Source organism: Crinia signifera, chromosome 5 (genome assembly GCF_055691185.1).
Source record: "Crinia signifera chromosome 5, ASM5569118v1, whole genome shotgun sequence".
Classification (NCBI taxonomy): domain Eukaryota; kingdom Metazoa; phylum Chordata; class Amphibia; order Anura; family Myobatrachidae; genus Crinia; species Crinia signifera.
The window spans coordinates 85,453,982-85,478,542 of record NC_139221.1 but is presented as its reverse complement, the minus strand read 5'-3'; the positions used below and the strand labels follow the sequence as shown (position 1 = coordinate 85,478,542).

Sequence of the window (24,561 nt, the reverse complement as noted above, 5' to 3'; positions counted from 1 at the left end):
GGGACTGAGCTTCTTATATCTACCTAGAGTTGTATTTATCATAGCAAGTTACTTTTATCTCTGAGCAGGTTACACTTAGGTCTATTGTAGTCCTGGAGGTATATTCTTTCATATTAGCCTTCATTGATGATGATGATGATGTGATTTGCAAATCTTTGCTCATTTTTCCTTAACTAGTTTACGTTTCTATAAAATAAAATTGTTCTTTGGTATCGGCAATGGAATCACCTTTTGATAAGCTCTAGCTACAACTGCCACCATTAATGTGTGAACTAATGGTAACAAATCTTCATAACCCAACGGCCCATAAAAAAAAAACCATTAAAAATACTATCAAAATAGCGTATGTGCTATCTTGTGTATATTACGTTAAATCAGCCTAATTTCAAAGTCAGTAACAGAATCACCATTCATTAGACAAAACTGATGAATTCAGTTTCCAGAATTAACTTTAGATGTTAACAATGTTTTAGGTGGGGACATCCTGGGGATACATCTGAGGACAATTTGTGTAACCACATATTTTTTTTCTAATAAAGTGATAACCAAATGGGTAATGAGTAAAATGTACATTTTTTGGTAACAGTATCATTTTTACTGTTCGTACATTTTTGTTTAACCATATTATGGATAAAACATCATTTATGGCTGATAAGTAGCCTTATTACCATTATAGTAACTCTGATATTGAGATATTTTGTGATAATTTAATTAAATACATATTATCATGGCTTTATATGCAAATGAGGGAAACCTTGCCCAACATTGTTTTAATTCAAATAACTAATTTTCCAGTATAACCAAAAGAAGCATTTCAACTGACTAATAGTGACGCCATCTTGTACCTGTGTTGTCTTTATGTTTTGTCCTGTATGTCCATATTTCCATAGCATTGCCCCTTTTTATCAAGTGAAAAGACACTCTGAGTGATTCTCTGTTCTTACTCATCCAGTAATACAGCCCTTGATAGACAATATTCAGTTTCAGTAATCATGTATTTATTTACTTATTTACAGTTTCTTTTATAGCGCAGCATATTCCTTTGTGCTTTACAATTTGAAAGTGATAAAAAAAACTGGGTAGTAACAAACAAACATAGAAGTAGGAGGGCCAAGCTTACAATCTATAATACAAATACGTAATAACAATGATTTGCAGAGTATATTGTACTGTCTATTGGAGGACAATATAAAAATAAAATAAAAATAGGTGTATTTTCCATGAAAAAGGATCTGATAGGCACAGACAATGTTCATGGTTATATATTAATGCTTTCTCATAATCTGTTTGTTTTCAAAACAATTTGTTCTGTCTTGGTTTAGCCCTTATGTAACATATATTTGCTTATATTTCATATATCGTAAAATTCAGTAAATCTATTTTGTCATTTTCTTTTTATAATTGTCCCATAATTCTATTTTAATGTATATATTTGCAAAGGTATGTATAACTATTCATTTGTGAAATATTTTAAATTGATGAAAAATATACGCAGAACCCCATGCTCTGTGCAGCTGCATCTTATGACCATATTCTGTGTTACCCATCGTAGTTACTGCTTGCCTAATAATGCCCCATTCTCCTTGCAGAAAATTGAGACAAAAACAGAATGGGAGTCGAGTGGCATTAGAACTGTACAAGAGGACACAGAGCAGGCAACAAAAGAGAAGGTTGTGCAGGGGATAATCAGTTTGGAGCAGACGGGGAACATGCATGCAAACGCGCATGCCGCTCACCTTGCTGCAGATCATTTAGATGGTGCAGCTCAGGCAAACGCAATCATTGCTTCTGGCTTGAGAGGGAGTGAGGAAGATGGGGCTATTGATGCTACTGCAGCTAGTTATGCTCAGGAGGATCAGCATGATGCAAAGACTTATGACTCACAGTTATTGGATGGCAAGCCTCACGAGGAGGTAACTGGTTATACAGACTTAAGTGTTTTATTTCTTTTGCTTTTATACAGTATATGCTAATGGATCATTCATACCTTTGCTACACAGGGCTTTTTACTGTAAATATCCCATTATGGTCTGCTTGCTGCTGCTATTGCTTTGTTTAGAAGGTGTATTCTCTAGGCATTAAAATTCAGATCCGTTACAAACTGTATTATATGGGAATATTCTCCTTCTCCTATCACCTGGGAATATAATTCTCTCCTCCATTAGACTTTCCTAAATAGGTTACTGGAGGGTGAACTTATATTTATATTATGTTATATTATCTTTTATAACACGTTATAAAGTCTTTGGTAATAGATTGTATTTTTATATTAGAAGTGCTTGGTCGATTTTCAGTTTCAGTCTATTTTGGGGTGATTTTAAGGGGGTTTAGTGGTGCATTTGACAATCAGATATTTACTAAAGGCAAACTCAACTAATTATCGCCTCAAAATAACCAGAAATTTGAATTCACACACAAATAGAACTTCAAATAGAACTTCAAATAGATAATCTATACTTTCCCATACACATCAATAGGAACAGCTAATTTACTAACATTGGATTTGAAAATGGAACCTCAGTAGAACCAAAAATTGGCCCAAACTCATCACTTTCAATAGAACTATTGTCTTAAACCTCAATGTTATAGGAAAAAACATGGCAGACAAGCATTTGGGGCACTAAGGCTATATAAGTCATGGCTTATAAGGGCACAGCAATGCTTTAAAAAAAATGAAGGTGTTTGTGGGTAATACAGTGCATGGGACTTGTTTTGGCCAAAATAAATGCTTTTGTTGATTTTGAGTCCATTTTAAGTCCCCTTTGAGTCCATTTTTGTTTTATTGAGGGAAATAAATGTAAAAGTTCCGAAACAAGTCAATGCACCATAGAAAACAGAAAGGAACTAACATTTTTGCTACTTGGAATAGAAACACTGTTGTCAATTTTGTGGGGCTGTTGGCTTTATTTTAGGCTATTTCAAATAGACCTAAATTCTACTTTTAGTAAATTTACCTCTTGGTCTTTTGGTCAATCATTGGTATATAGTAAAGCAATGCACTATTATACATTTAGCAGTAGAGTTTATGCATGATAAAGGAATGCACCTGCAAGGCTTTGTGTGCTATGTACCAGCTTCTCTCAGTGCTGCTTTATTTAATCCTTACTAACTTGAAAAATAAACTGCTTTCATAAAAATAAAATAAGAATAGTTATTCTACTATGAGGATCCAAGCTGACTGTGCTAAAGACAAATTTAACACTTACTGGGGTATTCAATTAGCCCAAAGAAACATTGGGCTAACCAATAAGATTGGGGGGGAGGGAACACATTTTCACCCAAAAACACACAGATTCAGTGCAACCTCTGCATTTCCAGCCATTGCAATTGGGCTGCTCTGAGGGATTTTGCTTTGCCATCTGCTAATCGCTATCAGGGATCATGGGTAATCGGATACCATCCTAAAGCTCACATTTAACAAAGCCAGCCAATCAGCTCCTAATTGTGCAGAAGAGGCGCTCTCCTCATTCTGCAGGTGATTGGCTGAGAGAGGTCTCTCCGCCAATAAGCAGCCACCCCTTCTTTTAAATGTGTTTTTTTTAACATTCTCCTGCCTCCTGCATTCATCATGTGATTTATTTCATGTAAAAATGGCACATCAAGTGCCAGATCGTGTGTGAGTTGCCAGGGGAGCTTAGGTGATTGGGTCCGACTTATACTTAGGACAAGTCGGATAAGTGTATGGACACCTTAAGGCAGAAGCTGATTGGCTAGTACTTTAACTCGCAATTATATCTGACTGAGCTTTAAAAATATACCTTAAGTATTGGTTCCTCTTTGCCTTTGTCACCGTGGAGATAATAGAGTAAGTAATATAGCTGTCATGTTGCTATGTCGACTCATGTTCTCCCCCCAGACCAGCTTCCTCTAGGCTCACAGCTCTCCTGCAGAGAGACCACTTTATTAAATGCTCTCTCCAGGGCAAATAGTATCAGGAGAGAACGTGATGCTGTGAGAACATAAAAAGCAAATATTAACCTGGTGACAGTTTTATCCTTAAAGGCTTATAGAAAGGCTGCATAACATGGATAGATCAAATGGCGTATTGTACTGTAAGCTGCCGCTTTGATCAAACTGCTCAGTTACAAAAGATGGCAACTAGACGCTGTAGCACATTTATATGTGTATTGCTGGACTATAGAATAAGCCTTTCAATGTGCAATAATACCCTGATCGTGGCATACTTTCTATTTTTAAATAGCTGACAAATAATCCACAATAAATTAATTTATCTTTGGTTTAGTTTCCTTTAAATCTAAATGAGTTAAATCTCACAGTCTATTCCATTTCCTATTCCTCCTGTGTATTCCCTAAACCGTGAGCATGCTTACTAAATGCCAATGTAATATTTAGTACTCTAAGTATAAGGATGTCATTACTGTATTAAACATGCCATTCTTTCTCTGCTCTCAGTCGCCCCTTGTGAAAACAGAGATCATCACTTTTGGTACTATTGCAGAAGGAGAGAAGCCTGATATTTCTACCAAGGATGTACCTGTAATACATACAGAAACAAAAACCATTACTTATGAATCATCAGAGGTAAAAGAAACAAAAACAAAGACTGAAGCGCCTGTAAGACAAATCGGCCTCCTGTAGTGCGATTAGCTTTCAACTGCACAATCATGGAATGTGGATATCGGTCAGACAGTTTTTAATTTGTGTTATGGGGCCAACAAGAGTAGTTTAGCTGACATTCTGTATCTGGCAAAACAGATACAAAAATTGCGCTCCGGTGTTAAAAATATACATGTATGTTTACTTCAGTTTGACGTCTTTATGTACCACTCGTAAATGCGATTTAATAAAGGCCAAACCAGTCCTAAAACTGCATCACTTTAAACCATTAGATGTGAAACTGATGTCTGGGTTTTGCTGACGGAAAGAATACAACTCGTGAAATGTATTGCGTTAGATGGCCAAACAACGCATCAGCCCAACCGAGAATTAGGCACCAAGTTTAGACATGCTGTTTAAGGGCAAACGACACACATCCAGTGCTTTGACAGCTTTCCGTCTCCAAGCGTTGCACTAGCTGCTTAGTAACTCCCAGCGTCGGGCTCAGCAGCACTTTACTCTTCGGCTGTGAATAACCATGATTGCCTCATCAATGATATACTGTACAATGATGTATATCATCCTGTAGTGTAGTGTGGAGGTACCACATTGTGTGTAGGCCTTTGTTTCTGCTTCGCTGGTTAACAACAGTAGAGTAAAAATCTGGCTTGACACGTAACAGTTACATACTTTTAGATAGGATGTAACTCATGTTACCCATTTCTTCATTATTTCTGTAATCTTCACAGCTCACATAGCTAAGCATTTGGTGTAATACAACAAAGATCAACATCTCTAGTCGGACTGCTTTCTCCTTCACTCATAGCCATAAATTGGCTAATTTGAAACTTAGATGACTTGTAGAACTGTTACATGTAGGGGCCACAACTGCCCAGTCTGTATAAAACAAATACAGTACATTGGCTACTGGAAGCAAACCTAAGAAAACTCCAATTTTTTTTTTTAAAGCACTATATATAGTTTGTGATTGTACTTTTTCGTTAGATATTATATCTGTGCCACTGTTATTTTATTTAACTATGTATAAAAGGCTTCAAGTAATGCATTACCCAAATGAAAGTTATGTTCTTTCTGTGCCATTCAGTGTTTTAATGTCATGGAAATTGTCCTTCATGAGAGTCAGGAAAACCACAGATAGCCGCTTGCGGGCAGATATGGTCATTAATGAACAACTGGAGTTGTAACTAATTTGGCAACAAACACACCTGTAGGACTAATTGCTCTGTAACAGATGGCCTGCTGTGATGAAGTTGGGTTTACGCAGATGTGGCCATTGTTCGATCAGATTTTTGTATGAAGACCATCTAAACTGAATCAGTAACAACTTGATTTTGGTCAATTATTTTGGGGCAATATGTAAAGCATTCCATGACAGATTGGTCTGTAACAAGTTGGTGACCAGAGCTCCTTGCGTGTAGGCAGTTTAGGAAGAACTACCGCACTAAAGTGTATCAACTTAAAATATGGAGCCACTTGGTTTGGAAACTAGAAAATATTTTAAAAACTAGTGGCCAAACTCTAAAAATATGAATGCATGCTTTAACTATTACTGGAGTTTTTGTTACTTATATCCCTCACATTCAGCAAAATCAGTAATCCCCTCTGAGAACCACTTGCTGTACCTAAAGCCAGAAGGTGACTTGAGTCTCATTTTTGTTTTCACTGACGCGACACTGCGGTCAAGCACCTGACACGATTGCACTCCATAGAAACAACAGAGTGGTTATATAAATCTACAGTTTATTTCCCTTAAACAATGGTTCTCCCCTCCAATCCTCAAATTCCCCTAACAAGACATGTTTTCATCATTTTTGTCTATGGAAACAGGTGGAACAATTACTGACCCTGCAAAATAGATCTCATCTGTGCATGATTCCAGAAAACATGACCTGTTGTGGATTGTTGAGACTGGTGTTGAAACCTTCTGACCAAAATCCATCCATTCATCCTGTCTTCATATGCATTGTCATTAAAATGATTAGACATTGAAATAAAAAGACCTGCGTCCATATTCAGATGATTCAGAACATAATGGTCATTAACTTAAATCAGACTTAAATGCAAGCAAAAATATTTCAGCCAAACTTATTAAAGTGGGTGTATGTATAATATATAATAAAACAATCTACAAAAATATTACAGTATGTACTTGTATCAATGGAGAAACATTATAGTTCTCTATGTGGGTAATGGTTACTTACCCTTCATCTTCTGAGGTTCTCAAAGTTAGTTATTGTATTCTCCTAGCCTATAGGATTCAGCGCAGATCTCTGTTTTCATTCACTGAATGGTTACTGACTATAAGTTGCAGTCTTAGCAATGAAACAGAAAATGATCTATGAAGTATTGTAAGCATTTTAGCTTCCCGACTCTGTTTGTATAGTATGCAGTGTACTATGCAGTACATGCCACAACAGGAAGAAGTATCCATTCTATACGTTCTCCTAATAGATTAAACAGGACAAATCAACTCTAATGAGTCTCCTGGAAAGCCAATAGGCCTCTCATCGCAGAAAGTAGACTGGTCTTTACCCCCCCCCCCCCACCTCCCCCCAAAAAGACAAAAACAATGCCTCTTTACCCCACCTGCAATCAAAATGACTGCTACTGCTTTGAACTTAATGGGCTTGCTATCCATGATCAATCTACTGCTCAATGTGATCCTTGCTGAACTTCTGTGAGGGGACAATGCAAATATAGAGCAAGACTTAATTTAGCTTATGTTATTAAATAAAGCATCAGATAATCTGAAATACAGGTTATCATGTTAAAAAATGTTCTCAGTTATAATCACAAATATATGTGTATGCTTATCAGGATACAGCTGCAGATAGTTTGGTATAACACATTGCAAAATACCTTTCGGAGTCCCTTAACGTGTAAGATTGCTAATTACAGGATCTTGCTTTCTACTAGGTAACAAAAGTCGCACTGGCACCTATTTGGCCATACATCATTTTGTCACTTAAAAATGGCTACAGAGGAGGGTTGTAAGGACCATAGGTGGCACCTCCCTAATGCCCTTTATAGATGCTTCTGATTGTCCACCCTTCTCAGATATCCTCCACCAATTCCCCCATTCTTGAATAGTATGAAACTGGAAGGATCATTGATAGGTAGTAATGCAGCTTTAAATTCTGCCATGGTATCTTGGTAGTTAGACATATATTTGTGAATGATAAAAGATATTCCCATATTGGATCAGTATACAGTTTAGATTTAGTAACCATAATGTCCCGCAATAAAGTGCCTAATCCAAGTACCTGCATCACTTTGTTTTTAGATGGTATCCCGCCCTGACACAGATCCTGGTGTATTAATGAGCGCTCAGACAATTACTTCAGAAACTCTTGGCACTACAACTACTACACACATTACCAAAGTAAGTCTTGACGGCATATTACCATATCTACATAGGGTAAGGAATGAGGTCACTTGGCAGAAATGGCTAGTATCGATGCCTAATTATCATAACTGATACATTTACTGGTCCCTAAGACATGAATGTACCTATCAGCTACACATATTGCAGATTAAATTCTGAGGTAGGAACAGTTTCATTCTTCTATTAAAAGCAAAGGTGATGATTTCCCTTCTTTCAAGTCCAGAACCTTAGTGGTTACAAACCGTAGAATGTAGGGGAACGTCATATAGAGAACACACAATTCCCTCTGACTAAGAGTAAAATATTCCAATGATTTGTCACATTAAAAGTGTTGTGTATGGCTTTTAGCCTCACATAGTTTAACTATGTTATATATTTAGTATAAAAGGTCATTACCCTCTGGGTATAACAGATGCACCCTATAAATATGGATTTCACTGATTAAGTTAATTGCCTAGCTATCTGTACTTCATGCCATCATATTTCAGAATTAGTACACACCCATACCAGACTGCTTGTGACATGGTCACCATGCATGCTTCTCATTTTGCAAATATATGTATCGCTTCTCTAGTATATGACGGTAGACAATGCTTGTTGAGTTGTGGTTAAGAAATGTAGTCACTGCTTTTAACAAAATACTTTTATCTCTCTTTTTTTTATTTTTTTTTATTTACCAAGAATGACATAATAAATGAATGACAAGTTGTGGTTCTAGATTTGATCCTTCAAAACAATGTTTGCTCATTGATGTTTTTATTTACACTGTCTGCTGATTTATTAACCTAGTGAGACATAAACAAAGCACAGACTTAATTCCACATGCTTCCATTATTTGCTTCGCTGTATGAATCAGATGCACAAGCAGCCTCATGGTATGCAGCACGTGTTTATTCTGTGTGCGACTTCAGCTGTAGCTGCATATGAATTGCTATGTTTAATTGTTTTTCAGGAAAATAATAATGTAGCATTTTGTATGCAGATGCAGTCGCACACAGAATATAGGCATGATGCATATCATTTTAATCAGCAGAATCTGCTTGTGTGTCTTACGTGTACAGCAATGCGAATACAATGCATTTGGGGGGGTGCACAACAAGATGCACAGCCTTGGTAAATGGGCTCACGACTAAGGCCTAAAAAGCTGTGTACCATGACTGCAGCAAAGATGAGAGAGGACACATCTGCAGCAAGCAGTGAAAAGCATGGAGTGGACCAGTTAAGAAGTTCCCCATAGCTGCCAATCAGCGTTGAGAAGGTATTTATTAAGTGTATTCTATAAATGATAGTGAGAAGCTGATTGGTTGCTATGGGCAACTCCTTCACTGGACTTATCAACTCTTTTCAATGCTTGATACATTAAACTCTCTATACAGTATGCTATGTGATGTAATACCTGTTTAAAGGCAGCTGAAGCCATTGTCAACTACTAGTGATGACTGATTATTAAGAAATCCTTATAATAAAGTCACATCTTACAACATTCACCCTGCAAGGGTTGTTAGGTCATTACACAAAAACTGCAGCAATACTAAAAGTGTATAGATGATTAATATAAGACGTAGATGTATATGTTTCTTATAACAATATTTCTGTTTAGACTTGTCTCATATACTATAACCAGCATCCCGCCACTAAGTCTGTATTCTTAATACTTCACCAATCTTAGTACTTCATAACAGAACAGACGCTGCAGTTCCCATCTTGATTACCCTCTGGCAAATGCTATCTGAGGATGAATCAAATTAGCTGAAGGCAATTTTGTGATCATTTATACTGGCAGGAGCAGTGATTTTATAGCCTTGAGAATATGACTCCTTTGATAGTTGAAGTTTCTTCCCTAGTTATCATTCAAAGCATATGTTTAAGTATCAAAGACATTTTCAGCACAAGAAGAAATAGTCTTGAGAGCTATTCAGCCAATTAAAATTGACATAGGCTTACCCTGTTATAACTACAGCGCCTTGAGAAAATCACCCAATTCCCAACATGTTCCATTGCTACAGATTCTGAATAAATTGGAAATTGATATTTTGACATAGATCATTCAGTGACTTTCTACAAAAAAACCCCACATATGAACAGTCCCAAATGGAGTTCCGACTACTTAGTGTAGGGGGTGCAGCTAAGCACATATAACATACATGTGAAAATGTATCTAGTATATGTGCTGGCAGTGGTTTTCAGGATCTGCAGCAGTGTTGCATATCACAGCAGCCCGCAGAACCCCGGACTCAGCTTTAGCACTAGGCTGATATGCTGTGGGGCTGTGACAGGGATCGTCGGAGGGGGAGTTTTCACTCCTCCACTCCAGCATCCAACCTTGTAATACATCTTGGCATTACTGCTTCCTGATTAGCATTACTGCTTCCTGATTAACATTACTGCTTCCTGGTTCATCTTGTAAAAGAGGTAAAAGCCGGAAGCATATCCTGCGGGTATAATACATACTGTATAAAACCCGTAAAAAGCTAAAACCACGAACGTTCCTTTATTCATTGTAAATTACTTTGAATTTCATACTGTAATATTAACTCCAACATTTACATGGTTCAATTAGCTTTTCTTGTGCTCTGGGCTAGAAGCTGTGGCAACCAGCATATGCTGGAATAGTTCTGCAGTAGTATCTGATACTAGCACAATTGTTCTCAGTTAAGATGGAGGACAGTGGAACCCTGTGATCAGGTATACGCCCCCCCCCCCCCCCCCCCAGCATGAAATAACGCCCCGTGCAAGCCTGCTATCTGCTTAGAATATTGCAGGCCTGCAACTAGCTGCAAATCCATTCGCAAGCCTCTCACCATCAAATGATTTTTCCAATGTGTGCAGTCTGTGCGTAGCTCAGGACTTACTTGCTGGCTGCGAGAAAAACAGGCTGATCAGGGCCCGGAGCTGACATCATGGCCAGCGATAATAAAAAAAAACAGCAATATTTTTTAGCAGGATGGCATCGTTCATGCGTACAACGGGCCATAAGCATGCACAGACTATCGATAATCACCCGACCTGTCAATTTGCACCCATGTAATCATGTTTGAATTAGGCCCAGTACCTGCTCTGCCATTTAGAAGAAGTTACCCTGGGCCAGATGTACTGAGCCTTGGAAAGTGATTAAAAGGAGAGTGATAAACCACCAGCCAATCAGCTCCGATCTGTAATTTTAAACCCAGCCTGTGACAGGGCAGGTAGGAGCTGGTTCTTTATCACTCTCCATTTTATCTCTTTTCAAGCTTAGTACGTCTGGCCCCCTATTAGCTTTACTTTTGGATGGTTAAGCTTTACCATTTGCATTTCTATGGGTTGTTTCTTCCCAATCATCGATTGTAAAGTAAATAGCTGTTTAATAGACAATAACACCTTTTTGTTATTATGTTATCCCTGAATGCAGCACTGAGCATTGCCTTCATGTGTATACAGGATATAAGACGTTTGTATAACATAACCAAAATGAATTCTGTTCACAAAGATACAGTACATCATTATTATGCAGTATACATAATTCTCTCTGAAACCTTCCATAGAGAAACCTTGATTTCCGTACATGGATAATGAGAGTGTAATCAGATTTTGCAGAATACACATACATAATGCATTCCTAAGTGAATCAATAGTGGCATATTACTTGACCTTTATTGTTACTTACACTACAGTATGTTACTATGCTTGTGTATTTCATTCAGGTAATATATTTTTATAATTCATCGTGTGATCTGGATGTTCTATATATTGTCTGCCTATGCCCCCCTGTGTGTGTTTTTTTTTACTTCCTCTGCCCCAACCTTGATAGTTTTTGCATTAATATCAGTACTTGGTGACGGGGGGCATATCCTGTCAGGGCCTTACGGTGATCAGCATGAAGCTGCTGGCTGCGTAATCACCCGTCTAGTGCCTTCTATTACCACTAAGCAGGGGAGTTGAGAATCTGTTGGAAATGTCAGTAGTCATTGGCACCCGTACAGAGATTACTGTAGTTAAAGGAATTTAAGTGATGTCATAATAAAATTGCTACTATTGGGCATACTCTGCACTGTCAGGTAGTACATAGTGGGGGCGATTCAGCACCATTCAAAACGGGGCAAATTCGACCTTGTCCTGATGGTGGGGGGGTCTGCGCATGCGCAAGAGCGTATTTGCGTAGGTGCAGACCCCGGCAACAAACGGCATCGGCGCATTGCACACTCACTGGGCCGTTCCTTGTGTGGAGGGAGGGCCTGGGGGGTAAATGGGGATTGCCCATGAGAACGCTCAGCATTTTATGGGCATCCCCATAAAAACAATGGGAGTTTCCATGGGAATGCAGGCGGACCGATGCCTGCAAGGGGGTGGGCAGCTGGCGCCACATGACGTCAGCGCCCGCCCCGTCTTCGTCGATTTGTAAAGAAAATAAAAGTCCGTTCAGACTGACTTTTATTTCCGAAGGCAGGACAAATAATTTGATGGTCGATGACCATGGAATGATTTCTCCTGCTAGCAGAGCATCATTATTATTATTATAATTTTATTTATAAGGCGCCACAAGTGTTTCGCAGCGCCGTACAAAGGAACAATACAGGGAGACAAAACTTGACAAAATCATGCAAAGGGATGTGTTAGAGAACACATCTTCTTGCATGGTACCGAGGGGAATCGGTGTTGGGTGTTCGGGCAGGTGGCGTTAAGCCGCTCGGTAAGCAGAAAACGACCGCTGCTTACCAAGCGGTGTTGAATCACCCCTAATATTACCAATGTCATATTTGTAGGTGGGTTTCATACCCACAGATACCCGCTACAGTATCTGGTACTTTACAGAATATATGCATGGGATTTGCAGATTCAACAAGTATGAATAAAACAATATGACAGAATAATTAAATCCTAACAAGAATGTCTGCAGACAGATACCACTACAGAAAGCTGGATACAGCATATTGTGCAGGGATTCGGGGGGCTCTTAGCTAGAACAGTGCCGCTTGAAAAGGGGAAACTAATTTCAAGCCAGCAAAGGCAAACTGCACAGGCACTCCAGAGATTATATGAAGACTACTTTCAATTACCTTGCACATAGCGTGTTTCTTATCTGTACCTGCACAGCGTGTGCCCGAGCCGCAGACAGCAGGATCGCCTGCCATGAATTAGCGGTCAGGATTGATAAGGGAGCAATGAATTGTTGCACGACTACATTTCTGATACATGTATTTTATGGTCATTTTCATCTCTGCATAGACTGTGAAAGGAGGCATTTCGGAGACCAGAATTGAAAAGCGAATAGTGATTACTGGGGATGCAGACATCGACCATGATCAGGTAAAGTAGCAGAGAGGAAACATTTTCTATGTATTTTCTATGCTGCCGGAGATGCCATTACCGCTGTGTGACTGACTGATCAGCAGGAAACGGTAACCAGAGAACATACTTAGCCCTCTTACCCCCGCTACTAATAACATGGTGTGACAGCGAGCCCAGACCTCTTTACATTGTAACTTCAGCCAAGTAACTTAGTAGGATTTAATTGACATACCATATGAGAGCACTGGGCTAAGTATCAACTCTAGTATACCAGCAACACTTAATTTCTAAAGTTGAATTGTGTCTCCTCATTTGTAGATTGTGTACTATTTGTCATGATTATCCACCTTTCCACTGATCATGCATGTTCCACCTCCTTTTTGTTTCCGTCCCCTTTTGGATCTTCTTGCGTTAGGCGCTGGCTCAGGCAATTAAAGAGGCCAAAGAGCAGCACCCTGACATGTCAGTGACCAAAGTAGTGGTACATAAAGAGACAGAGATCACACCTGAAGATGGGGAGGACTGACCACAGGTAAGACGCATCCGTGGTTTTCCTGGACGCTGAGGCTGGCATGTGCAAAAGGCATCCTCCCCTTTGCTTACTGGCGACAACCCTGCAGGTTTCTTATTTTTGCATGAATAAAACACATTTGTACATAATATACCTTTATTATGGGACTTATGTGTGTCTGCGGATGTAAACCCAATGCTCACTATAGCTACCTGGTACTAGCATATCCCCCTTTGTTTGCTCGCTTTAAAGAGGCACTTCCACGTATAAATGCATGGGTATGGATTAATAGGTCTACAAGAAGTTGGTCGACACCATTAGGTCGACATGCTGAAAGGTCGACAGGGACATTATGTCGACACAAGCATTAGGTTGATATGGGCAAGGTCAACATGGGGTTTTTCACTGTTTTTTGACCCACATGTCATCACAGTCGACATGGACACAGGTTAAAGTGCACCGCGTCCCCTCGCATGGTTTGCTGCGCTCGCCATGCTTCGGACTCTGTGCCTCGCTGCGCTCGGCAAACTTTTATTCTCCCACCACATCCTAGTGGATGGTAGGACATGAAATACTGCCTGTCGGCACGTCGACTCATAAACAGTAAAAACCCCATGTCGACCTTGCCCGTGTCGACCTAATGCTTGTGTCGACCTAATTACCCTGTCGACCTAGACCCATGTCAAACGTTCTGCATGTCGACCTAATGGTGTCGACCCAATGCTTGTTGTAGACCAAATAAATACGCTATATGTCAGAAACCATCTATTTATTCTAAATTTGTAAGCAGTCTAGTATCTGTACATACAGTATCTGCTGGTGCCAGTAATATCACCCAGCGCTGGTACAGACAGTCTAGTATCTGTACATACAGTATCTGCTGGTGCCAGTAATATCACCCAGCGCTGGTACAGACAGTCTAGTATCTGTACATACAGTATCTGCTGGTGCCAGTAATATCACCCAGCGCTGGTACAGACAGTCTAGTATCTGTACATACAGCATCTGCTGGTGCCAGTAATATCACCCAGCGCTGGTACAGACAGTCTAGTATCTGTACATACAGCATCTGCTGGTGCCAGTAATATCACCCAGCGCTGGTACAGACAGGATGAAAAAGAAATTGCCTCTTTAACCAGTATCGTTTCATAAGGTGTTTCCCATGGTCTCATCTATGCGCTGTATCCTGTCATTTTATCTTATTTTCATCACTGTCAAGGGAAAGTATCACTAAATGCCTGGAGACAAAGGAAGACATACAGTATTCATAACACAGACCAAATAATAAATATATATAGGGACAGATTTACTAAGCTTGAAAAGTGATAAAATTGGGATAAACCACCAGCCAGTCAGCTCCTAACTGTCATGTCACAGGCTGGGTTTGAAAAGTGACAGGTAGGAGCTGATTGGTGCGTTAGCACTGTCCAATTGTATCACTTTTCAAGCTTAGTATATCTGGCCCATAGAAAGTAGCAGAGTTGACATCTGAAATGACACAAGGGAGGTTTGTAAGCTGTGACACAAAATGTATGTGTTATTAGAAAATGCAATTTTTTAAATACATATTAAACTGACGGTTTGCAAGTTTATTCTTAAAGAGGATCTGTCACTGGGCAGCATGGAGATTTTAACTACAGAAAGTCTGATCAACAATTCCACCAGCACACCAATCCCAGTGTCCCCTATGGTGAAACTGGTAGGCAGTGTAGCTTATGCTTATAGTAAAGCGCAACGGAATTTGCTGCGCTATATAAGAAACTGTAAATAAATCAATATAACTCAATTCCTCTGAGTTACTGCCACGTCCCTACTCCTTACTGATACTCTAAAACAGCCCTGGCCAACCTGTGGCTCTCCAGCTTTTGTAAACCTACACATCTGAGCATGTCTTGCTACAGTTTTAGCATTCCCTAATAAAATAACGGTGGCAAGGCATGCTGCGACTTGTAGTTTCACAACAACTGGAGAGCCACAGGTTTGCTAGGCCTGCTCTAGAGCATTAAGAACACTGTACATAAGGGGAGCAGCAATGGGCAGACAGACAAGCTGGTAGTATACTAAGAATGCTACTAACCAGACATTTTCTGGATTGAATATTGGGTGGTACAGGGAAAAATGTTCTTGTAGGTTTTTAGTTTATTTATGAGTTACAAGCAAAATACATTTTGTTTATTGGTCATCACTTAAAACCCATCACCCTCCTGTAAGGAGCCATTCTAGCCAGAATCGCCAGGGATATGGTCTCTGAGCTACCATATTCATGTATACACCTATTCATAAATGTGGGGAACGGAGCAGATTGAGCCATGATGAATCTGAAGCATGACCCGTGAGAGGAGGGGGGGGGGGTGTCTGCAGCACAGTTCAACATTCAAATAGGGGAGACCAGCAACTGCCACCAACTGCAGTACCCAACTGACTCACTGGCAGTGTTTCTCTCCTATTTCTTATTTGAATTTTAGACTGCCCCACCTCCGGAGCTGCCACTGGTTATTCCTAATTTGGGATATATACAGTTTAACATACAAAAAAATTCACACAAAAATATTGTACCTACTACTTCCATGTGGACCAATTTTATGTTGGCGTGTTAACCCTACCGACCTTATATACCTGTTGACCGTTTGTACTGTTGAACTTGTACATGTCGACCTTTTGCACCTGCCAACTATTGCCCTTCTGACTGTCTACACCCTTGTGAGGTAGCCTGAAAAAATAACACTGTAATATTGCACCACAGCACATATAGAAAACAGTATCCCAGTATGCCAGAGCGCTGGTTAGAAAGCTCACTCAGACATGTATTGTTCTTCACATATTTAGTGATATTTTGCCTTAAGTGTTTAACTTTTCCTTCCCATCCCAGGATCTTACACAGTGACCAGTGATTTTTCTTTTCTGCTTTAAAATGTATCTTAAAAAGGGAATACTATTCCATCAGCTTTCACTGATGCAGTAGTCACGTGACACTATTTGTCCCAATACCTTTAATCCCTGTCTGCATCCATCATGTACTAAATGACCACATATTGCAATGTGCTACAGATGCTGAATGATCACAGGTGGCTGCAGTGTTGCTTATACTTTTTGTGCTGTGTGCATTTTATACTGTTGTGAATCATATAAAAAGGACAACTACATTCGTTTTGGTTTCTGTGCCTATTTTTTATTTGCAGAACATTGCCTTTGAAAGACATTATTACCAAAATGACTTCACCGATGGCAGTCTGTCAAATCTCCTGATAAAGATCATCTGTGATACTAGATGTGTTTTCTCCCACTGTGATTTATCTAGAGCGACAATGCCAATTTCCTACTGTGCACTCCTGACTGTGCCTTTCTCTTGCTTGCAGGAATAACGGAGCTTGAAAACAAGCTCAGTCATGTACACCATTAGGAATACAAGCACCTCTGCGGACCGACAGACAGAACCTGGCTGACTTCTGTCTGGGGGGGGGGGAATAACAGTCCTGACGGATTTAGCTTGACTATTTATAAAGACATCGGCAGACATATCTTCCCATTAAAAGCAATGCAGTTCAGCATAATTAAATCAGTATTGCATGAAGCAAATATAAAGAGGCAGCATTCTTTATTTTCCATGTCATAAGTTACCAGTTATATCTGCACGTACACAAACCACAATATTACAATACGTGAACTTAATGTATTACATAAACAGTCCATGCCTTCTTCTGAACAAAGTGTAATTTGTTAGGTGATAAGCCTTTGTTTACAAATGAGATGACAATTACCATAAAATACTAGACGTAGTATAGGTACTGAGTATTATGTTCTAAGACACCTCACATGTGCCAATAAAACACTTCATTTTGAGTACACAACTTGAATATTGCATTTGTTTTCCTCAGTTTTATTATGATGACCCAATTAAAACAGAATCCCTTAATCTCGTGAGAGGAAATGCTGATGAAGTGTACTTTGTATATCCCATTTAATGACACATGGGGTTATTGATTATTTTAGTATTTTAACTTGAAATCAATATTTTTTTTTTATGTTGTTAAGTTGAATCCTTCTGACTGAAAATCAGCATTGGCAATCTTAGATGTGTACATTACGTGTATTTCCTCTAAAGAACATGTGTACACCCTTAGTTTAAATATGTGAGACTCCGGCATCACACTGTTCTGTTATGTTGTTTTTTTTTTGTATTGTTGAATTTATTTACATTGTCGGTGATAAATGTTTTATTTTAGAACCTACTCTGCATCTAATATCTAGTTGAAAGCTAAGCCTTAACCTGTACAGAAACCCCCCACCTTATATATATTGTTCCGAATCCTGCAAATAATTCCATTACACTGTCTACTGTATCACCCATGGCGAATGTTTGTTTGTTTCTGCATAGTGAAATAAAAATGTATTGACCTTGTTGGGAAAACAGTATAATACGCTATTCTAGTCTGCACCAGCCATGGTTTCCAGTCAAAACAAATCAGAATATAAAGTAGGAAATCTCTTGGACATCTATTAAAATAAGTTTTGCAGATAATCAGTTTAAAATGAAGGAGTTTTTATCTTGCTTTTGTTTGTTGACCTTATGATTGCATCTAAGCCCTCACTATTTCTTTTTTGCCAATAAATGCTGTACATCACACCTTATTCTGCCTCTTGTAATATGTAAATCACCCATTCTGAAGTTTATATTATTTGGGAAGTTACATTAGTATAGTTATTAAAGCTGTCCATACACCTAAAGATTTGTTGACCTATCTGGCTGGTTGGAACAAACACAAATCTGATATTTGAATGACTGTTTTTGTCAGTTTTTTAGCATTTCAAAGCAAATGGTCAACTGTCATTTGCTCATATATATTTTGGTTCCGACCAGCCAGATTGTACAATAAATCTTTAGGTGTATGGCCAGTTTAAGGCAGCATGTTATAATTGGTGGAACTATGAATTATGCAATGGATTGTACAGAGAGTTCAAAAAGTCCCTTCACATTGACTGTGTGTTAAGCAACTCTCTTGGCAGAGAATGATTGTTAATATACAACATCATTGTTTTTAAACACATCATTTACATGAAATGAAACAGAATTTGTTATACCCCTTTCACATTGCCAAAATAACCCGGGTCTGTCCCGGGTTGCTGGCATAATGACCCGGGTCGAGCTACAGTGTAAAAGCACTAAACCTTGTAATCTTGGTCGAGCAACCTGGCAATTCGACCCGGTTATAAGTAGGGTTAAACCTGGGTGGTCCTCTGTATAATGGACAACCTGGGTTTAATGTGAATGCGCCAGAGCCAGGTAAGATCTGGGATCGCAATCCCAGGTCCGACGCGGCTTTGCGAACTGAAAGGGGCATTACATACTTATGGTATCTGCAGTGTTGTCCCTCTCTAGCATCTTAGGCTTGGTAAACATTAGATGATATGCCCTATAATTGATATTGTTAATAATTTCCCTTGAACTCCCTGGCGCTCTAGAATAAAAGATGTCTTTAGTGGCCACATCCAGGAGCATGCTGTCATTGACAATATAGTGGGTTATTCAGACCTTCCCTGCAAATTTGCATGTGTACAGATCATGGTGTGCGTGTATGAGGCCATCCTGTGATAAAATCCAGTGTCTTTTCTACTCACAAGCCGTTTGGCAGGAAGCCAGGTTTTGGGGGTGGTAATCGGCCGTTTACTGGGAGTTATAGGGAAAACGCATGTATTTTCATGGAGGGTTTGTGGCAGCAGTTCCAGCCCCAGCATATTGCACTGGAAAATGAATTTAATGGTAAGTGAGTTGCGAATGGATTTGCAGCTAACTGCTAATGTGTGATATTTTCGCAAATGTTTTGCAGCCATGCACAGGGTGGGATTTCACAGGTCTCTGCCAATTAGCAGAGAAGCAATCAGGTCTGAATAACCCCCATGTATCATTGGCAAACATTGGGTAATGTGTACCCACCTTTAAAGCGGCAAAAGAGATTTCCAGAGACAGCACTCAACGGAACTAACTATACCAACATTTTCTGCAGATGAACATCAGGGTATCTGTCTGTGAACTGAATCTCAACAGAAGGTGGTTCTTCTTGAAACAGATACACTTTTTGCAATTTGGAATGCCAATATAAATGGTGTGGCCAGACCTGAAGTAGGACGTTAAATCACCAATTTGATATAAAAAAACAAAACTGGTATTTTATGACGCAGTGTTAAGTGTACAGGGATTATTCACAATGCATGTGCTTTAATTCACTTTAGTGAGATTTCAGCCTGCACTTATCCTTTAGCCCATTCCTCTGCCCTTGTCATTTCTCTAGTCCTGTAGTTAGGGTAGTCCCCTCACTATGGTTCCCCCGGTTCGCTGGTGTGCTCTGTGGGCTGGGCTAGCCAGAAGACTGCAGAAAGATCGCAAGCTCTCATCCATGAGTTCCCACAGGTCCTGGGAGGGCCTCCTCACGTCCACTGGCTCACCTCAGTACTCCAGTCACCCAAACGACCGATCTCTGAGCCACAAAATATACAACATACATTTTTCAAAACATTTTCTCTGTTTATAAACTTGAGTTGAATATTAACAAAATATGTAGTTACCTCAGATGATTGGCCTATCGCTATTTTGGTATCAATTCTATCTTCCCTGAGATGCAGATGTGTCTGGTCTTAGACAAGCATGCCCGCAAGGCAGTGATTGTTTTTGAATCTATTTATCCACAGGATTTGTCCTTCATATTCATCTATGTTGAAGCTCACTACAGTATGAGACAGACATGATTATTGGCAACACCGAACCTCAGGGAAACAAGCAGAAAGATGTAGGGTCAGAAGGGTCAAAGTCATGGTTACAGAATGATGTGAGTTAATACAAGCTGTGGCTGGTAACAGAAATTTAGACAATGGGAACAAGAAGACAAATACAAAGGGCCAGGTGTATCAAGCTAAAAAAAATGATAAAGTGAGAATGATAAACAGCCAGCCAATCAGCTCCTAACTGTCATGTTACAGGCTGTGTTTGAAAAATGACATGTAGGAGCTGACTGGTTGCTTGCTTATAGGTTCCCACACACCTGAAAGACATTGCCCCCAATCATACACTCTTAATGGATTGTATGTCGATTGTGTGCACATCGTGTGCAATCATACAATTCCGACCCCAGGAGATTGGAGGATTGGTCCTCTGATTTGACGTGCTGCACATCAGATCAGTTGGGATTGGGAGCAGATTGCATGTGCTTTTAAGCACATGCAATTTGTCTTTAGATAGCTCATACAACCAGAGTCATGTGACACTCCCTCCCTGACTAGCAGAGAAGAGAGGTGCAGTTTCCGGGTGGCCCACACAATGAAGACCCTCGGAGCCACAGAAGTTTCCAAGCGGCAAGTGGGCGGCAGCTGAAGAAAGCGGTGGACGTCCTTTTGCACAATTCTGTCACTACCCGGAAAAAAGTTTTCAGAGGATTGCTGCTTTCTATTTAATAATGGCATAACACAGCAGATGTGAGCAGATTGGTAGTTGCAGGCAACCTGTAAATTAAAAAAATAAATTACAAAAATTGATTTTTGGTATTCCTATCCGTTTGATCCTAGTAGGCCAGCCCCCTATTTAAATGAAGCTACAATAATGCAGCAGCTGGATTGTATGACGGATTTATGACAGATTATGAGAACATTGTGTGTCCAAAAACCACCAAGGGCTGCCGGGGAGTTGAAGGGAAATTGGACACAATCATGATTGTAAGACTGGTCTTTCTGAAGTATGGCCACCTTATCACTCTCCACTTTATCACTTTTGAAGCTTGATACAGCTAGCCCTAAAGCATTAAATCTCAAAATACCACTTTGGTGGATGTCTGTTGCTCAGGGACTAGGTCTAATGGTGTGTACACACGGCAGGTACTGCCGTGAGATGCGAGTCCCGACGCGATCAGATTGCATCGGGACTCGCATCTCACGGCATGACAGAGGGGCACAATTTACACTATATAGTGCAGATCTGCACTATATAGTGTTGCCTGCCCTCTCTATCTGGCTGCCGATATGCGCTCACACGGGAGCACGCATCGGGCTCGAAAGCCCTAACAAAGCATGCGATTTGGCTTCCGATGTTCCCTATATCAGGAACATCGGAAGCCATATCTAACCGTGTGTACACATTATAATTGTTGCTGGCTTTTGAAATCTGGACCTCATGTACTGTATGACCAGTCCATTAAGAAGTCAAGTAAAGGTGTACACCTAGGATTTATTATGAGAAATGTGTCCTAACACAGCAGCCTCCTCAGTCTGTCTTCTTTGGGGTATTCCTGACAGCTGGAGCTCAGACAACAGTGCTTCCATTGTCTCTGGGACATACTGTATGGCACTGAATTGCAGAGCTTATGTGATGCTACCAAAATGTAGGTATTTAAACATGAATACATGTGGTTTGTCTCCTGCATTTGCTGGAGAATCACAAAAGGACCTGTTCCACTAACAAATCTCGACAGATGTATAAGGTGTGCCCAAATGAAAACAAAACGTTTGCTACAGCAGCGTTGTATCTAATCACAGTGGCTTTGCGATCACCGAGACCTGGCTCTCCACCTCTGATTCTGTCTCTCCAGCTGCTCTCTCCCACGGTGGCCCCTCTTTCTCTCACACTCCCAGGCCTGACGGTCGCCAAGGTGGCGGCGTGGGTTTTCTCCTCTCAGCCTCATGCACCTACAGTGTCATTCACCCTGAACCCTCTCTCCTTTTCTCCTCCTTTGAGTCTCACTCTATCTGTCTATACTACCCCTACCACCTCCGTGTCACTGCAATCTACCGCCCCCCTGGCCCTATCTCCCAATTTCTTGACAACTTCGCCGCCTGGCTTCCACACTTCCTCTCCTCTGACCTGCCATCTGTCATTCTTGGTGACTTTAACATCCCCTTGGATAACCCCGCTGATCCTGGCACCTCCAAACTCCTCTCTCTCTGCTCCTTTTGGCCTATCTCAGTGGACTACATCTCCCACCCACATCCAAGGACACTCCCTCGATCTCGTCTTCTCTCGCTCTTGTTCCCTTACTGACTACACTATCTCGGCTTTTCCTCTTTCTGACCATCACCTCATCTCCTTCTCCCTCACTGCTTCCCCCTCTCCCACCCCCCCCTCCCAAGCGCATTGTCTCACGGCATAACGTCAACACACTTGATCTTGCTGCCTTCTCAAACACGCTGTGTCCTCTTCTCGCCCCAATTGCCTTCATGTCCTGCCCGAACCTCGCCACCTCCCTCTATAATGACACCCTATCTTCGGCATTGGACTCTGCCTGCCCTCCCTCCTCTATCACCCTTCGATGCTCCAACCCCCAACCGTGGCACTCGCCTATCACCCGATTCCTTAAAAAATGCTCTCGCACTGCTGAGCGCTTCTGGAAGAAATCACGCTCCCTTGCGGATTATCTCCATTTCAAATTCATTCTTTCCTCCTTCAGCTCTGCCCTTGCTCTGGCCAAGGAATCCTACTTTAAGTCCCTCATCCTTTCCCAATCATCCAATCCCCGCAGGCTCTTCGCCACCTTCAATTCCTTGCTCTCCCCCCCTCCTCCAGCTCTTCAACCTACTTTTCAACCAAAATCTCCTCTCTCAGGACTGCCATGACCTCACCCTCTCCCTCCTCCCCTCCTACATCTCCACTCCCCTCCTTCCAACCCCTGTCCTCATTTTACCCCACCACTGCTGCTGAAGTCCACTCTATCCTTCAATCCGCTTCTCCCTCCACCTGCCCGCTCGATCCTATCCCCTCCAATATTATCCGTCGTCTCAGTCCGTCAGTCTGCTCTCACCTGGCTCACCTCTTTAATCTTTCCCTATCCTCTGGGATCTTCCCTTCCTCCTTCAAACATGCTCTTGTCTCCCCAATTCTCAAAAAAACAAATCTGGATCCATCCAACTACAGGCCCATCTCCCTCCTCCCTTTTGCCTCCAAGCTCCTAGAACATCTGACCTATAATCGTCTCCTAAGCCACCTTACTGCTAACTCCATTCTAGACCCCCTCCAATCCGGGTTCCGCCCTTTACATTCCACTGAAACTGCCCTGACCAAAGTCACTAACGATTTACTATCGGCTAAATCCAAAGGCCTCTTATCTATCCTCATCCAGTTTGATCTGTCGGCAGCCTTTGACACTGTTGACCACCCTCTCCTGCTCAACACCCTCCGCTCCTTTGGCATCACTGGCACGGTCTTCTCCTGGTTCACCTCATACCTCTCCGATCGCTCCGTCTCCACTCCGAGCTCCTCCTCTCCTACTACCCCGCAGCCAGTCGGTGTTCCCCAAGGGTCAGTCCTTGGCCCTCTCCTCTTCTCCCTCTACACCACCTCTCTGGGCACCCTCATCAGCTCCTATGGTTTTCATTACCACCTTTATGCTGATGATACCCTAATCTATCTCTCCTCCCCCGACCTATCCCCATCACTCCTGTCCAAGGTCTCAGAATGCCTCACGGCCATCTCAGCCTGGATGACCCAACGCTTCCTGAAACTAAACATGGCTAAAACTGAACTTCTAATCTTCCATCCCCCGAACATCCCCTCTTCTCCCACTATCTCCATCAGCATTGGTGAAACCGAGATCACCTCCACCGACCAAACGCGCTGCCCCGGTGTCATCATTGACTCCTCCCTCTCTTTCACCCCCCACATTCGTGCTCTCTCACAGTCTTGCCGCTTTCACCTACGCAACATCTCACGCATCAGACCATTCCTCTCCACTGACGCGACCAAAATTCTCATTCACTCTCTTGTCATCTCCCGCCTTGACTACTGCAACATCCTTCTCTCTGGGCTACCTCTCACCCGCCTCGCACCTCTCCAAACCATTCTTAACGC

The 24,561-nt window shown here is 41.0% G+C and overlaps 1 protein-coding gene across 23 annotated transcripts in view; it reads left to right on the top strand.

The window, feature by feature from the left end:
* Positions 1-18,368, top strand: part of EPB41L3 (erythrocyte membrane protein band 4.1 like 3) — a 262,411-nt gene extending 244,043 nt beyond the window's left edge. For 16 of the 23 annotated variants that reach the window (XM_083187591.1, XM_083187582.1, XM_083187602.1 and 13 more), the window contains 6 exons: positions 1,590-1,913; positions 4,414-4,542; positions 7,862-7,960; positions 13,166-13,246; positions 13,644-13,760; positions 17,096-18,368. In XM_083187591.1, the coding sequence (XP_083043717.1) occupies positions 1,590-1,913; positions 4,414-4,542; positions 7,862-7,960; positions 13,166-13,246; positions 13,644-13,754 (744 nt within the window). In that variant the 3' untranslated portion in view covers positions 13,755-13,760; positions 17,096-18,368. The remainder of the gene's footprint in view (positions 1-1,589; positions 1,914-4,413; positions 4,543-7,861; positions 7,961-13,165; positions 13,247-13,643; positions 13,761-17,095) is intronic. The other 7 variants (XM_083187601.1, XM_083187600.1, XM_083187590.1 and 4 more) reach the window with 5 other exon arrangements.
* The last annotated feature ends 6,193 nt before the right edge of the window (positions 18,369-24,561 follow it).